This window comes from Diadema antillarum, unplaced genomic scaffold, assembly GCF_040938485.1.
Source record: "Diadema antillarum isolate AM-2024a unplaced genomic scaffold, OU_Dant_1.0 scf00000057, whole genome shotgun sequence".
NCBI classification, from domain to species: Eukaryota; Metazoa; Echinodermata; class Echinoidea; order Diadematoida; family Diadematidae; genus Diadema; species Diadema antillarum.
In genome coordinates this window covers 3,473,475-3,491,349 of record NW_027270946.1, presented here as the reverse complement: position 1 = coordinate 3,491,349, position 17,875 = coordinate 3,473,475, and the positions used below count along the sequence as shown (strand labels likewise).

At 38.0% G+C, this 17,875-nt stretch overlaps 1 protein-coding gene across 1 annotated transcript; it reads left to right on the top strand.

Moving 5' to 3' along the window:
• Nucleotides 1-1,396: 1,396 nt before the first annotated feature.
• On the top strand, nucleotides 1,397-17,339 carry LOC139715863 (mitochondrial carrier homolog 2-like). Its single transcript, XM_071627397.1, has 11 exons — nucleotides 1,397-1,664; nucleotides 6,336-6,420; nucleotides 7,685-7,791; nucleotides 8,369-8,473; nucleotides 9,793-9,902; nucleotides 10,533-10,592; nucleotides 11,620-11,713; nucleotides 12,055-12,102; nucleotides 12,849-12,916; nucleotides 16,411-16,486; nucleotides 17,212-17,339. Exons 1-11 carry the CDS (start codon nucleotides 1,569-1,571, stop codon nucleotides 17,302-17,304), a joined length of 942 nt encoding a protein of 313 aa, XP_071483498.1. The 5' UTR covers nucleotides 1,397-1,568; the 3' UTR covers nucleotides 17,305-17,339.
• The last annotated feature ends 536 nt before the right edge of the window (nucleotides 17,340-17,875 follow it).

Genomic DNA, 17,875 nt, shown 5'->3' with positions numbered 1-17,875 from the left:
TCAAATGTTGCAACATTTTGATTTTTTTTTTTTTATAGACCTAAATTAAATGACTCATCCCCTGATATGTGCCCGGGGAGGAGTGCCTCGGACCTTACAAAATGTAGGAGTTATACCCCGAATCAGCGTCTCAAGTGTCGGGGAACTAGAATCACTGAAGCCCAACGTCACTACGAGAAGTTGACAAGAGGGTCTGGGAGAAAGAGCGCAGTCATCCCAACAGACCAGAGACGATAATGTTAAACAGGTATGTGAGCCAGAATGTCATTTATCAGAGGCGGATCCAGAGGGGGGCGCACCCGGAGCATGCCTCCCCCTTTATTTTTCGTTAAAAACAAAAGAAATAAAAAGAAAAAAAAACTGACATGAAACCCGGAAGTGGCACCAGAAATATTAATTGCGCCCCCTTTACAGAATTCCTGGATCCGCCCTTGTTTATGAATACAATCATTGTATTAACCCTACTGTGTGCGGTGACAGGTGATCTTGCTCATGTCGAGTTGACTGTAACCTTCCAATTATACCCGTAGATGTACGACCAGGGAGGTGGAAGAAGATTCTCTTTCCGCCTCGAGTCCCTGATAAGGCCTACCTATCATCAGTCTTCCGACGAAGTACTGTAATTTTATGGGGGAAAATAAAAACACAGTTTGACATTTTCCCCATCGACTTCGACTAACAGAGCATTACATTTTCTTCTTTTTTTTTTGTCTTAAAGATTAGCTAGTGACGCACAAGAATCTATCTCAGTGACAATCATCATTCTATTATGAATATTGATGAGTTATAAATTTTTCCTCCGAAATTAGAATACGCACAATCTATTGCATTGTGGTAATATTCGAACATCACATAATATTATTGTTGTAGATTCTCATAGATTCGAGAAACTTAAAAAATTCGTGCTTTTAAAACAGAATGTCCGATTTTCTTCAAACTTCTACTGAGTGTGTTGCTTATCTTTGCAGTCAGACATCAGGGGCCCGTTGCATGAAACTTACCATTGAATTTCAATGGTAGTTACCGTCAAAATTAGGCGTCACAGCCAATCAGCATCAAGGATTATAAAATTTACCGCTAATTTGAAGACTTACCGCTAGAAAGGAGCGGTAAGTCCAGCGGTAAGGGTTTTATGCAACAGGGCCCAGCTCTGCATCAGCTCAGTCACATGTTTGGCTGAATGAGTTTTGGCATGGCAACGTAGATGGCGCTATAGTAAAAAAAAAATTCTTGTGATCGTCGTATGATGACATTCGTGCACGAATGAAACCACTGAAAAAGTCATCCCTAGCTAGCTCGCGCGACCACTCACTGCCATCTGCGATCGCTGCGTGCCTCCGCCTCCGCGCGCGCTTAGCGTAGCCGCATGTGTACCATTTCCACCCACCAGCAGCTAGCTAGCTGTAGAAATCAAACGTGTTCATCGTTATTACTGCGTATATGCAGGCAGCCGTGATAATACTGTAAGAAGTAGATTTGGGCAGGCATAATCACCTTTCATTCATTATCAGTCTCGAGCACTATCTTGATATTTATTGCGAGAAACCTTGCCTTATTTTCAGCAAAAAATGGCAGCCGCAAACGACCCATGGGTACAGCTGGTGGTAAACATCGGACTAGGGAGTTTCAGTCATCCGATGGGCTATGTGAAGACACTTATCCAGGTAAGGGCAAGGCCACTTAGTCAGATTAGGAAAGGGTAAGACAAGCAGTATGAAACCATCGCAGTAGCATTCCATTGATTGCGCATTGTCGTGGGTTATGGTGAAGAAGGTGCCTATTGTTACACGGTTAGGCCTTACTGTTTGGTAGTTCTGTTGTTGATGTTGCTGTAGTTGTCCACATCATCACCAGCAGAGCGTTGTCAACAATCAAACTCAGATAAATTTTACACGTATGTAAAACTAAGACCAGGCCAAATGACAGTGAATTTCGTGCCAAAAATGTTAGGGTTCAATACTCAATTAATAATAGTGTTAATACTAACGTTAGGCCTAACCTGTTATAGAATAGGAAGGTGGCAAGCAAGTAAGGAGGCTGCGGATTGCTTGCAAAAGGATTTAGACGCAATTCAAGAATGGTAGGCAGACTGGCTAATGCCACTTCACCCGCAAAAGTGCCAGGTCATATCATGCATGTCTCCAATAACTTAAAAGAGCATCATCCAGAACCTCCTTTCCATACTTCATTCATGGAGAGCGTCTACAACTTCAAGTCACAGAAATTGCAAAGTACTTGGGGGTTAACATTCAAAACAACATGAAATGGAATCACCATGTAAATGCCACCACCAAGAAAGCCAACGTACAGGGCTTCTTGCAGAGAAATGTGAGAGCCTGCCCACCAAAGACAAAGGCATTACTATACAAGACCATAGTTCGCCCTGTGTTGGAATATGCCTCGGCAGTCTGGGACCCATCCTCACAAGAGAACATCAGAAAGCTGGAGATGGTGCAACGCCGATGTGCATGTTTCGTCCTGGGTGACTATCACTGTAGTATCACAGAGATAGTAGTGTTACTGCCATGCTCAATAAACTACAGTGGAACACTCTTCAAGAAAGGAGAGCACAGCCAAAAGTCTACTTGATGTATAGCATTCTTAATCAATGGTCTGGTAGATCTTCCAGTCATCTACAGTACTTCATACCAGTTTCAGGACTGTCAACACGCGGAAACCCACATAAGCTTTAAGTTCTATTTGCCAGAACTCACTTGTTTCAATCCACGTTCTATCCAGATGCTATTCGGCTGTGGCACTCCCTACCACCTTCCACCATTAGCTGCACCTCCTTGGAGATCTTCAAGAAGGAGGTGCAACTTGTAAAGCTCCGATGAGCTCTCATCTTGTTTTTTAGCTGCACATAGAAATTTTTGTAGAGGATTTTTACTTGCACACTGTCCACCCAGCACTTGACAGGCACAAGGTACGATAATACGCCAGAGGCGGACTGTACCAGACTGGAAGAAGAAGAAGAAGGAACAATATTCACTTATTGTAGAAATCAGGAGGGAGGTATTCCTATTGGCACCTGCACCAAGGTTTGAACTCCTGTGCCAAGGTTTGACCGTGCGCAAAAGCATTAGCAGGTGGTCAAATTTTGGACGCCGTTGTGGTCGAATTACACATGTATGGGCGCAGCTTGTGCATTAGATCTATGCATGCTGTGGGAGAAATGTGTAGCCTATTAGTATTCAAACATATTATTTGTGCTCAAGAGTCAAACATGACCAAGAGATCTTAAAATTAACATTACTCCAGAGTTGCATCAAAATCAGCTCAAGATCCGAGGCAATTTTACTGGCCTGTTAATCTGGTAAAAGTGGTAGTGGCAGTGCTCCCTTCTTCTCCTTCAGGTTCAGGAGTAGCCTACTGTCCAACACCCCTAGGCCCTATTCAGGGGCCAACTGGACAAGGGATGGGTGGATGTTGATAGCTCAGAGAGAGAGAGAGAGAGAGAGCAGTCATAAAGTTACACTGTGTTGATCTTGAATCACAGAATGCAGTTTACATTATCCAAATTCAAGCCTTGCAAAAGCAATTCGTCGTATGTCATACTCTAGAAAATGAGGTTTTAGACAGTTAGTAGTAGTAGTAGTACACCTGTAGATGCTAATTGTACGGTAATGATACAAAGTTTGAGATGTGCAAATTTGATGCAGGTACAATTGTATGATGTCAATATTATTATTAATGTCACCACCTCACAAGTCACAACTCCATGTTGATTTGTGCCCAAATCATGCTTTTGCTGATGATTCATCATTTATTATCAATTGCTATTTCTCTCTGACTAAAATGCGACAGTTTGGTCAGTCCATGTAAGCTATAGGTACCTATACATTCACCACTAAACTGCACTTAGTTTAGACATGGTCAGTGAATAATTTTCCTGGTATTGCATTGCAATTTGCTATGCATTTTTACACCACTGCTACACAAACTAACTTTTGTGTAGCAGTTTTCTTCCATAGAAGTGTACATGATACCATTTGAAATATTGTTCATCAGCTGAAATTGCTAATCAAATTTGACTTTGAAAATTATTCCCTGCATGGTATTAGCGCAGTTTTCACAATAATTTTAGGGCTGTTATCTTGTCTATTAATAAATCAATAATTAATAGGCCATTCAGTTGAAAAACAAAAAAATTTTAATGAACATTTGACCTTCTTATGTTACTAGACTTCAGTCCAGAGTATACAAATAGTAGTGCAAAAATTGTAATAGATTACTTATTTGAAGCAATTTTTGGGCAAAGTGTTCTATAAGATCATATTGTATTGGGGATTATCATAAGTACTGTAATGCAAACTGGATACAGAAAATAACATGACATCCCTGAAATGTAGCCTTTTACTTTGGAAATACCCCATTCTGTTCCTTTGATTATGCTCTCCTTGGTGAAGCTAACATAGACATTTAGAATTGCACTTGAACTTCAATGTGAAATTCCCCAGAGAACAAAAATATCAGGTGACTGTTCATCTTTTTTTTTCAAGAATTTGCAACTAACCGCATGATTTGTCACTGGTAATTAACAGACAATTTCTGGCACTAAAATATGGCTGTGTCATTTTCTGGACTTTTTGGTTGTCTATTAAAGGTGAAAGAGAGGACAAGAAGAATGGTTGACTATGTGATAAATGTAGTTACCTGTGAGAATTGTATCTTTGTTTATGCAAGGGGTTTAAAATCCCGAATAAAATCCCAAATACACTGAAGTTGGTCTGACCGCAAAAGTTCCTTGATGCTGATGATCCATGAATGAGTACTGTTTTTTTTTTTTTGTGTGTGTGTGTGTCTAGAAAAGTATCTAGACAATTTTTGATTTGTAATAGGTTTATTCCATTGTTGCTCTTAGGGTCAATGTTGTCGCGACCTTTGGCATGGCAGTTGAAGAGAGCGCTGTCGGATGAAGAGGATGACAGCATTACACTACAGCGTCATTAGATTGCAATAAAGCTTCGTATGTTTTAGTGCACATAAAATTCCATTTGTTTGTGCAATAAAATCCTCTTGTATTTTCCCCAATAGTCTAACTGTAGCATTTCCTGTGAGTTATGCTAAATAAACTGTAGTTCTAAACATGCTTATCATCTTATAATCAAGAGTAAAATACAGTGTTGAAGGTTAGGATCATAAGTGTAGTTCACAATTCATGAACATTTTTTTTTTTCATTCAATTATGGGCTCAGCAGTGTAGATTTATCTCTCTTTAGGACTTACAGTACCTGTAGGAAGCATGCTATGAGTACACAGTAGGTTGTATCCCCAAACCCTTTGTTCTCACTTTTCAGCAAGAAGCATTATTTGTAGTCTTTTTTATGTACAGTATTAAAGCATTGTAACAGGATGTGCAAAATTGTGTGATAAATTACCCATTTGGTGTGTGGGGAATACCCAGAATACTGGTTCTTGTGGTGAACCAATCACACATTTGCAAACCAGGGCCATGCACAATACAAACATTTTTCAACAAGATTTGGCACAGACAATGACCATTGTTGATAACTATGCCTGCAGCCACATGTAAATTAGTACAACTGTAGTACACATGTATGTACACTGTACAACAGGCAACAGCCTTCTTTAGCAGTTGTATGCATTTGAAGGTGCATACATTGTATATGTGGCAACTACAAATATTGTACGTACACAGATGTACAGTGTAGGCTAGATACAGGACTTATGACATAATTACAACATGTACAGTATGGACAGGTAACTTTGTCCTTTCTGTATGTGATCATTGTCATCCAGATTATATTGTATGATACACATTTTATATCTCTAGGAATACCGGTAGTCATTCCCCTTTTATCTCCGTCCCTGATTAGTGATAGAGCAGCAATCTTTATATGATTGAAAACAAGACAAGATGAGCAGAAAATAGTGTTGCACAAAGTATGTACTTTTATAGAATTTCATGAATGGGCATTTATTTGTAAATACATATAGGGTCTATGTCATTAACTTTGAATAAAATACTGTAACTGAATGTCATATGTTCATTTTATTGAACAACTTACTCTGATGAATTAAGTTTTGTATTTTATATGCTCGGCTTTTTTTTTATACTCTCCCTTCAAAAGAGCTCAATTCTTTTTTCTATCTTTAAATCCCTTTATTAATTAGCAATTTGTTGGTCTATCCTGTACGTATGTACAGTATGTGATGGATAGATTTATGAGAGTTGTGAAAGCCACCAAGAATGACATTAGTTTTGGTATGATATCATTAAATATAAAGTGTGTTTGCTGATAATCTTATTGACGAATGAAGTCCAAATTCTTCGAAACTCATAACATCTTTGACATTGGTTCCATTCTTAGCTGGGATATGAGCCCTTACCACCTCGGATGGGCAGGAATGCCTTCTTCAGGGAATGTATGCAACTTCCTGGATTCTTTTCTTACGGTGAGCCTTTCTTCTCTTTTCTATTTTATTCTATTATATGATACAACATTTTCAGTGCACTTGTCTCGCCATAATGGATCAAGGGACAAGACATTGCTGTGCCTGCCTTCAGAAAGGATTTCTATAGCTTGTAACCGTCAGAAAAAAAAAAAAAAAATGACAAAGCGCTTCATGAAATGCCCCTCATAGTCACAAGATCGCCTTTTCAGTTGCATTACAATATATCTGATCTGTTCATTCCGATGACACAGGCTCATCCAGTTCTTTTTTTTTTCCTCTCTCTTTTGTTGATTGTACGCATATACTGGTACCAGTACCAAAAGGAAGATTTAGCATCGACCCAGCCCATTTTTCCCCCACTTGTCATACATACCTGTGATACATCATGTAGTGTAAGTTTGCTATATTCTGCAGAGATGCAATTTACCTTTGATTTTTCTAGCATGATGAAAGAGCTATTGGGTTACCTCTCTGAGAGGTCAGGGAAATGATGTTACTGTAATAACATATAATATATGTGACTGTGCATCACAAAACCAACAAAAAGTTGCACCCCTTGATTTTATGTGAGGACTTGAAAAGGTGAAATGGGTTCTGAAAGAGCTACCCTTCTTCTACATTATTCTTTAGTTTGGTATCATAACATACATTAGTGTAGTAAGGAAAATTTGTTTTCAGCAGTTTTTTTACATAATGACCCTTTTTTGGGGAAGAGTAGAATTATCAGGTTTGTCTTAGAGGCCCCTTTTCATTTCCTGAAATCGTGTGCACACTCTTCACTTTCAAGTCTAATAACTTTTGAAAGGATAATGTTACTGCTTTGAAAGTTGGCATTCATTGACAGAATGTGTTGATAAAACATGCTCAATTTTAGCCTAATCTGATAATCCCTTCATTGCTGTTGTGGTGTACATCCTGTTTTTTGTCCCTTTCATCGTGCAGCTACAGTAGCATACACGTGTAGCTTGAATAGACCCTGTACTTCAGAGCCTCTTATCTCAGTTCACACTTTTCCAGTGTGTGTGCTTTCTTTCAAGTATTTAGGGATGTTAGGGGAGGCCATTTGAATTTTGAGTTATACATCATTTGAAAGCTTAGAGTCTGCCTCTTTAAAATCTGCCCTTCACTAAAAATCCATGTCAGGCAACTTTTTGTTGATTTTGTGATGCAGGGCTACAAATAGACTATAAAAATACATATAGCAGCCTGCAGGGTCACATATGACGTGGAAGTTATGATTCCATGTGTCTTGTTGCTTTTTCAGCCCGCCATATATACAAGGTGGATGGCTTCTTTGGGCTCTACAGGGGTTTCTTCCCAGCAATGTGCCAGACTTTAGTCTCTGGTGCTGTCAATCGAGCCGTTTCAGAGGTAAGTGTCACTTTTTTGAGAGGCAAGTACATATTCACTGTAATGTTGTCTCATTAGCCGAGGACAGAAGCTGCCTTCCCCAGATTAAGAAAGCTCTTCCAAAGCAGATTCCACACATCTTTCCACTCGTAACTATTTGTTTTTCCCAATACTGTTGTCTGTATCTCCCCAGATGCGTAGTTGACAAATGTAACAGAATAGAAGACAGCGAGCATTGTAATGGACTAATCTTGTTAGGAGACATTATCAAAGTCTGGAATCATAGTTGAAAAAAACCCCCAAAATCCTTCAGTGTGTTTAGCCAATGTTAGATGGCATGAACAAGTATAAATAAAACATATGAGTTTTGACTTTAGATGAAAACCATAAAGTAATGTGCAAGATATGTTAACAAATCTTTATTTTTACTGTCACATGCAAGTATAGCCAGATTAAAAACAAACCAAGAAACAAACAAACTGAAGTGTTATTTAGAGACCCCACATTTTTAAACTAAACAGAACAAAGAAAGCAAACAATCCAGAGCTAATAAGAGATGATATGATGGTATGATTACTATGACAATCATGTTCTCCAGAAACTGGACGAGGTATTGCCAGTGAGTGATGAGGAGGAGAAGAAGCAGCTGACCCAGAAGAGACCAGAGCTGGCCAAGGTGTCCTTTTCAACATTCTTGGTCCAAGTAAGATACCATTCTTTCTTTTCAGAAGTCAAGAAACCAATAAGTAATAGTTAAATGGATTAGTCAAATACCAGTTAGTGATTGGCTAAACACAGTCGCGTGATGGAGGCACATTGATTTTTGTAATGTTCTCCCATGGGAAAACATTTTCATGTAACAAATGACAAATGATACCAAACGATTGAACGATCATATTTTTCACGCAATTGATAGGATGAATTTGCCTATTCCATACAATGTGCAAAAGTAGATTTTACAAACCCATATATAATATGACAGGTGATGACTTTTGTTGTTGGGAACATGTACCAAACATTCCACCCTCAGGGTTTGAAATGCTATTTTGGAAGGCTAAAGGTCCCTCAATAGCATTTCAAACCCTTCGGGTGGAACATTCAGTATGTTCCCTCCCTTGCCATGTAGTCATCATCTATATAATATTTGAGGCACATGGTATGATTTGTTACTGTGATATGATTACTTTAACCCATCACTGACTTTTATTTTATATATTTAAAAAAACAAAAACTAAAGCCATTATGTGGCTACCTAATATGATGTTGACAATTTTCTCTATCTGACAATAATTTGGGCATCATGAATAACACAGTCATATCATATCTTCGTGTTTGATCAGCAAGAAATGGTTTGAACCAAGTGATAATGTTGATGCCAAATATTTCATGAGAGTGTTATTTTTGTGAATTTTTTGAGTCTAGAAAATCTGCAATTTTAACAACCCACCAAAATGTTGCCCGCTTGTTTTGTATGAGGGCGATGTACGTACAGTACAAATCCAACAAAGACAGAATGCAGCTGAGCAAAGATGCCGAGCCTGCCTGGGTACTAGTGCATATGCACACCTATATGCTGAGTACACTCAAGAGTACAATATTCTTCACAATCACAGATTCAACTACCCATAAACTGGTTTTATCTCCTGATATATTTGATATCATGCCTGCAAATATATGACATTGGTGGCATAGCATTTGAGTTTGAGTGATAACTTGTCATCTGCCGCTGAACTCTTGTAACACTGCACCACAGGGCTTGAAATTACATTTAATGGTCCATCCATCATGTCGGGGGTCGCACTTAACTTTTTTTTAACTAGCCATGCGGACTACTTAGAATCAATTTTGACACTGAAGCAATATTTTGGCTCGCCAGACGGACTAGTAACTTCAGAATTTTTCGATTTTTAGCTAGTCCGACTCAATTTCGGGTGGCCAATGGCCAGCGGACCATCGCCAATTTCGAACCCTGCATGTGATTTGTTCACAGCATAGATCAGTTTTGCTTCTTTTCCTTCACAGATGTCAAAGGATTCTGTATCCCATGTATGTGCCATTGTTGTGTCGCAGCCTTTCAATGTGGTCATGGTCAGGACTATGGCACAGTTCATAGGCAAAGAGACGAAATACAGGTGACGAATATCAAGCAATCAGGATTTGTGTGTGTATGTGCAAAAGGATCCTTAGCTCAGAGAGATACGTGCAGATACGATGAAATGGAATGCCAGAGAACTTAGAGCAACCAACATGCTAATGCTCGTGCAGTATATCTGAGATATATTAATTACGTTGAATAAGGTCAAATGTCAGTGAGTCATATACCATGACAGTGTTGAGGATCCTAGAGACGTTGTTGTGGTTCCAAAATATAATACTTGATGCATTGTACACACTTTGAAATTGTTACATCATGACTTTAATATCCATTATACCAGACATTGTTTTAATTCTTGTTTTGAAGTTTATGTCAATGTCTTGTGTTTTGTTCTTAGAGTTGTAATCTCAGCCAGTGATGGTTACATATGACCCAGTGTAATATCGTTTTGTCTGATGGATTGAAGATTTGAATTTGAATAATAAGTTGAATCAATCTTGGAATGACGGTAAAGCAGTCAATTTTTTGTTCTGGTGCAGTCTTGAGACAAGAGAGAGCATATTATGTAGATGATAGGAAGGATGGGCTGAAAATTCAGAATGTTTGCAACATATGGAGCAGGCAATGAAGCAGAGGGTCATAAGTGTTGTTAATTTTCTCCTTGCAGTGGCTGGTTTCAACCATACGTTGAGATCTACAATGATGGTGGAATCAGGGGATTGTTTGTGTGAGTATGTCCCTTCCAAGATGTCCAATATTGAGCCTCAGGTTGAGCCTCAAGAGACATAGAGAGATTCAAATTCCTGTTACACCACAAAATTTGAGTTACTTAGGTCAGCTGGGATCATAGTCTTTTAGTGTAATGCATGAGGGCCCAATTGCTGAACTGAATTTGGTCTCTCTTTGTGAGGTACATGCACATGTAGTCTCAGGCAGGCTCACTTTTAATGTAAACACACACAGGCCAAAATTCATCACACGATATCTACTCACATGGGGCACTTGTCACTACATACACTGCAGCTGTTTTGATGGTGATCCGTCATTGTATGTGTAACACTCTCTTTTTCAAACATACCAGTATTTTCACATAGTTTTATATCGCCCATAGAAGACGGTTAATTCTCTTTTTCATTTTTTCCCTTTTTTTTTCCAGCAGTGTAAACAGGGTCTAAAAGAGATCCAGGCCAATGATAGAAGAACTAATTTACTGATAGCATTGGTATTGCAATGTCCGAGCAGCAAGAGCTTGCATTATGAGGTAATCTCTAGTCAAGGCCAAAGTTTAAAAATGCAAGCATGGTACAACTGCTTATCTCGCTAACTCTGCTAAATATGGAATGTTTTAACACTTTACGAGATGTGATTCAGATTTCAAGGAATCTTACTTCACTGAAATTGTGTACATAAAAGACAAAGGTTAAGGGGTATTTTCACCAAGCAATTTACTTTGCTTTTGCTATATCACAGATACACCACTTGCAAACATATTACAAGTATGTCACAGTTTTTTCTCCATCTCAAAAAGTTTGTTCTCACTCCACAAAAGTACAAAATTTATCTCACTCCACAAAAGTACAAAAGTTTTGCAATGATTTGCCAGTTTTAGTAGGGTTCTGTGACAATATATAACTCCATGCAGTTGCTTGCAGAAGACTAGCAGTACCACGTAAGCTTTCTACCATGGTACTCCTGTATAAAACATATTTATAATTTTACTTTAAGTGTTTTAACTATTTTGTCTGTCATTTCAGTGGACTTGCCCCACGGCTACTGCTTGACCTCCTGACCCTGTGGCTTGCAAGGTCAATGTACTATTCCTTCAACAGGCTCTTCGTAGATGACAATGTAAGTGAAATATCACATACCAGATATGATCTGTTACTGTGTATGATTATGTAAAGCACTGGCCAGTCTGTATCTATTGGAATGTGCTCTATTGATACCAGAAGCTTTGAAGTTTGACCTTTAACTTTTTAGCAACTTCTGTTGTATTTAGAAGTGTGAGGGTGTGAACAGATATTTTGAAATCCACTCCACAGCTGGTGAATATGATAGGAATGAAGGCTCCTGATCTACAAATATATTTGTTTACATACACATGATAATCTATGAAATGTTGACCTCCAGCTCGGTACACCTGTGGTTTCTGTTAATGATTAACAATACCCTTCTCCTTACCTTTTCAGATGGCAAATGTAGTTGAGCTGAGAAGCTACGCGAACGTCATCACAGGAGTAAGTTCAAGTAGCCCATTGTGTGGCAGCCAATTGACTTTATATAGTGGTGCAGATGACAGCCACTTGAGACCTTTCTCATATTAGTATAATATTCTTCGAATGAATTGTCAGTGAAAGTAGTCCAGTTCAGTATTGAAAGTTAATAAAGAGTATCAGTATCATGTTTGGCAACTCATGGATTTGATCTTTTCTCGCAAAAACTTTGTCATGGGGGGGGGGGGGGGGGGGGGGGGGGTTACAGCGTAATTCACATACTACATTCATTGTCAATCTCCACATATGAGTACAGAGTAGATATTGACTGATATTGCAAAGATTGCTGCAAAGAAGAGATAGCGATGATGTTGATATAAGTCTTAGAATTCAAGTATAATTATTTCTTATCATTAATATTTTATTATTACTATTTACGTGTATTATGATTATGATGATGATGATGATGATTATTATATTTTATTATTACTATTACAATATAAGTATTACTACTACTACTACTACTACTACTACTACTATTCATATTCTTACTACCACTTCTACTTTTACTGCTATTATTGCATATTGATATTTTTTTCACAGAAGAAGGAGATATACTGTAAAGCTCTACGCATTTCTCAGTTATTCATGGATATAAGAGATCACATTCAGACCTTCACTGTATGTCCATTTACTCTGGTCAATGATTGTTCTGTGATGGGGTGCCTTTCTATGTTTCTACATATTTTTTCTTGTTCCTTTTTTCACAGTTCCTAGCAAGCATGCTGACATATCCATTCAGCCTCATCAACTGCAACATCATAGCCAACAATTGCGGGTGAGTGTGACCGTCACAGATTTAGGAGTGCTTATGTATTTGTCAACTTTGTTTGCCTGTGCTGCTGAGAATTTGCATGACTGATACAGCAACTGGTCAGACAATCAATATTTCACAAACATTGTTTGAAATGCTAGATTTATTGAATAGTTTTTTTTTTCCTTTTGTAGTTTCATGTGTCATTTTTCTCTGGGTAAAAGAAATCACCAATTATTTGTGTTACTTATTCACTCTATTGGTAAACTACACAAAATAAATAAGCCATAGCTTGTGTTGCATTACTTTTGTGTGTGTCTGTGTGAAACCTACACCTTTGATCGATGATTAATTTGAACAGCAAGAATTTGTCATATGTGACCCTGCACCTCAAAACAAACAAAAAGTCGCCAGACATGAATTCTTAGCTAAGACCAGATTCTGAAAGGGCAGACTTTAAGCTTTAAAATGATGTATAACTCAAATCAAATGGACTCTCCTAACCTACCTAAATATTGGAAAGAAAGCACAAACTCAGGAAAAGTGTGAACTGAGAAAAGAGGCTCTGTACCAAGTACAATGTCTATTCAAGCGCTTAATCTTTACCAAACCGTGCTGGCTGTGCGATGAATGGGACAAAAAAACGGAAAGTAAACCACCAGAGTAACAGCAATGAAGTTATTATCAGATTAAACTGAAATTAAGCATGCCTCATTAACACATTCTTTCCATAATTAATGCCAACTTTCAAAACAGTAGCACTATCCTTTCAAAGTTATTAGAGTTGAAAGTGAAGAGTGTGGACAAGGTTTTTCAGAAATGAAAAAGGGATTCTAAAGACACACCTAATCACACAATTCTACCAATGTTCGAGATAAAATGCTAAAAAAACACACTTTCCTGCCCATTTTATGATACCAAATTTTAGCATAATGTAAAAGAAGACCCGCTCTTTCAGAAAATATGAAAAAGTCAAGTTCGGTTAGGTTGACCCATTTCACTTATTTTCAGTCCTCACGCAAAATCAGTGTGTGCGACTTTATGTTCGTTTTGAGGTGCACGGTCACATATATGCTTTGTGTCACATGATATCAAACTTCCATAGACAACAATATAGTATTTCATGTTTTATGAACACTGTTGTGTCAGTGATGTGTGTGAAAACATGAAAAAAAACCAACATGAAAACATAGGACATTCAAGTGTATTCTGACTGTTAGGATTATACAAACAGATTGTGACCCAAGGGCAACTACGTAACATCAACGCTGACTGGAAGTGACTAGTCTATTACATAAAAAAAGAAAGTGACAAATTGTGTGCTTTATGTGATGCTTTACATATCATCTGATTGTGGACACATTTATCTCCTTAGTTTCTATGTCTTTATTCTTGCAGTTAAATGATGGTCTGTCTTTTGGAAATTATGTATTTAGTAGTCTGTATACAATAACGTAACACGTATCTGAGTGATGTCTGTGACATCATTTTATGTGTCAAAAAAGCAGCATAGCATCTCTATTTTATACCTACTGCTGTTTTGCATGGCACATGATTTGAAATTATAATTGTTCAGTATGACTGGAATCCCCATTCTGCACTGTCAGACTCACAAATGTAATTGTGTTTTCTTTTCACATGGTTGCTCATATATCCATTTTAATTTGTGAGATGCTTATATCCAGTGAGAATTTTATCTTATTCTTCTTTTGTGTCAATTGGACTCTCTGCATGTGTGTTTCTGCAGAAGTCAGAAGTCACTTTTTGAAGGAAAATATAAATCTATTGTACATTGATTTACAGTTTTTTGGCTGATTCTTGATGAAACAGCGTGATAATATTTGCCATACTTTCTTGAGATCTGTGGAAAGTGACCAAAGCCTCAGAGCTAACAAATGCTCCTCAAACACAACCTGTGATTTAGAACATATCTTGATATCTAAAATGCATGCGTAGCTTCCGAATGTGAGGTATTCTAATGTCATCTCTTCTGTTAGATTTCTCACAGTGATGGTCAAAGTTTCTGATGATGTCTTCTTCTGCAACATCTACAGTGCACTCCCGTTACAACGAACATGATTATAACGAAATTTCGTTATAAAGAAGTAAAATGTCTGGTCCCAAAAGTTATTGCCATTAAAGTCTATGGTAAAAAGTTCGCTTATAACGAACACGGTTATAGCGAAATTTTCTTTATAACGAAGTCTTTTCCGAGCACCACCGACAAAGAAAAACAAAAGAAATGTGCTCCGTTATAACGAAATGCGGATCACTTTCGTAAATACGTAGCGGAACAATGCATAACATTTCTATCGTCTCTGCATGTGCGAACCCTTCAATCACTGTGCGTTCGCTCCGTGTGTCACGCACAGTTTTCGAGGGAACTTGCGTTATTGTAATGCAATAATCTGAAATTGAATAAGGTTCGTTTTGTTGTTCCGAAGGTTCTTATTACAAAACACACAGATTCTGATACACCTGAATGTCCGTTAGTGTGGAAATGTAATAGGGTTTGTTATTACGAACATTTTGGTGTTATTCCAAAGGTTGGTTATTCATAAAATTCGTTAATCTGACAATGAAATAGGGTTCTTATTACGACATTTCGTTAATCTGAAAATGAAAGGAATTCCAAACTTTCGTTAATCGGAACATTAAAAAAAGTTTTGTTAATCCCAAAGCGAAAATGGTGACTCCACTAACCAAACTTTATAGGAATTGCAAACCTTATAATTGTCTTTAAGAAATAACCAAACCTTTGAAATAACTAACCTTTCACACTTTTGTGATTAACAAACCTTCTTCGGTATAACAAACCTTATTTCATTTTTGGATTAAAAAAAAAAAAAAAACCTTCGGAACAAGAAACCTTCGGAATAGTGAACCTTTTCTCATTTTATTAATACTAGCCTTCGGAATGATGAGCCTTATTTCATTGTCCGATCTACGAACCTTCGGAAAACGAACAATGTATTATCAATATCTAAATCATAAACTTTCAGAATAATGAATCTTCGGAAGAGCAAAGCTTCAATAAACAAACCTTCGGAATCCTGGGAATGACGAAACTTCGGAATAAGGAGTCTTCGCAGGAACGAACTTTTGTAAGAAATGTACAATTGGCATAGCGAATTGTAACCGAATCCTTAACCATCATTTTCTAAACATGTGTGACAATACAAACAACTTTATATACTCTCTTTTAAATGTAATATTCAATGAATATTAAAAAGTTAACATCCCATTTCACCTAGTTTTCCAGTGTGTGATGAGTATTCGACAAACAATATATGATATATGCGTGGTTTCCTTGTTTTCGTTATATATTGTATTTGTTCGGTTATAACAAAATTTCGTTATAACGAAAGAAAACTGCGGTCCCGAGCATTTCGTTATAACTGGAGTGCACTGTATTAGTTAGACAACTTATTAGAGACTACAAAGTATGTAAATGAATGTTTTAGCAATGCTCATACCTTTGATAAACTCAGTTGCTATTGTGCTGTCTTTTCTTTTAGACTGCTTGCCGGTTCAGCTCCCTATGTTCCTGTATATGCCAACTGGGTAGACTGCTGGCGAGACCTGAGGAATAGGGTGAGTATAGGCTTTCATCAATCTCTACCCTCCCCTTCCCTTCCCTACCCCATCACCCAGCATTCTTAGCAGACTTTTTACTGGCTTGCTTTTGACAGCACATACAGAAGCAAAGGATTTGGTTTGAATTGTTTTATCAAAACTTGTCATGAATACATACCAAGCAAAACTCAGTGGACAAAAAGCTCTGATCTTGACGTGTTCATATTCCTCCTTGCTTGTGTAACAGTCAATTGGGGATGTTGACAGCCATCAAAGTGATGTGATTTTTGAAGCTGCCAGTGCAAAACAACTGGCATGCATGCAAAATAGATGAAATATGTTTCATCTGCCTGGAATGAGTTCTTATTCTTGGTTTGGTAGTTTGGTACTGTCGTGGAAATTGAAATATCCTCAGGATGAAAATACAGTGCACTGCTGTTATAATGAACACGGTTATAATGAAATTCCGGTTACAACGATGTAAAAAATTCAGGTTGCAACATATCCACACTATTGTTTTTTTGTTGTTGCTCAGTTATGATGAAATTTCGATATAACAAAAGAAAAACTGCCAGTCCCGAGGACTTCGTTATAATGGGAGTCAATTGTAGAAATGTCATGCATTCGAGGGGACAATGCATGGCAGATCCCTGATACCAGTCATTTTTTTGAATGTTGATGTGTCAAAAGAATGATCTTGATGAGTCGAAGTAGTCTAACCTGTAGCCCTTCTTCCTTTCCAGGGCCTTCTCAAACGAGGTTCCAGCCTCTTCTTCCGCAGATTCAACCCCAAGATGGTGGTGTTCCAGCCAGAGCCTGTCACCCCCCTGGATTAATAGTCTTTGGAATGTTTCTCTATGTTTCCTTTTCTTTTTTTCGTCTCTTTATCCATTACGCGTATCTCCCTCACTCTGTTTATTCTTGTTTTATTTCGGTTTGTATTTTTTGTATTTTTTTTTTGGGGGGGGGGCATGATCGTTTCTCAGTTGATTCTCTTTGGTAGTCTTCCTGTCCCAACAAGTTGGATGTGTATGTCTGAAATCACAGCACCCACTGGGAACACAGAATTCAAAATGATTTCACCTGATCTTGGCAAGCATTTATATGTGGTTTTCAGGTGCAAGTGGTATGGATTTTACAGGAAGATACAGGGTTTACATGCATAAGGGGATGTTTTCAACTTGAAACGGGTTAGCACTCATTTCCTCCCCCATTGTGACTATTAAACTGCAAGGCAGATTGGTGCCTTCTTAAATGGACAGTTGGCTGGACTGAGCACATCCGTAGCACGTCCTTAACCCGTTGAGGACGAGTCCCGAGTATACTCGGGCAGGTGTTTATGGGAAATGCGTGTTGTAGCAAAATTAAACCATCCTCAACGGGTTAAGTGACCTAGTCACTGTGGGA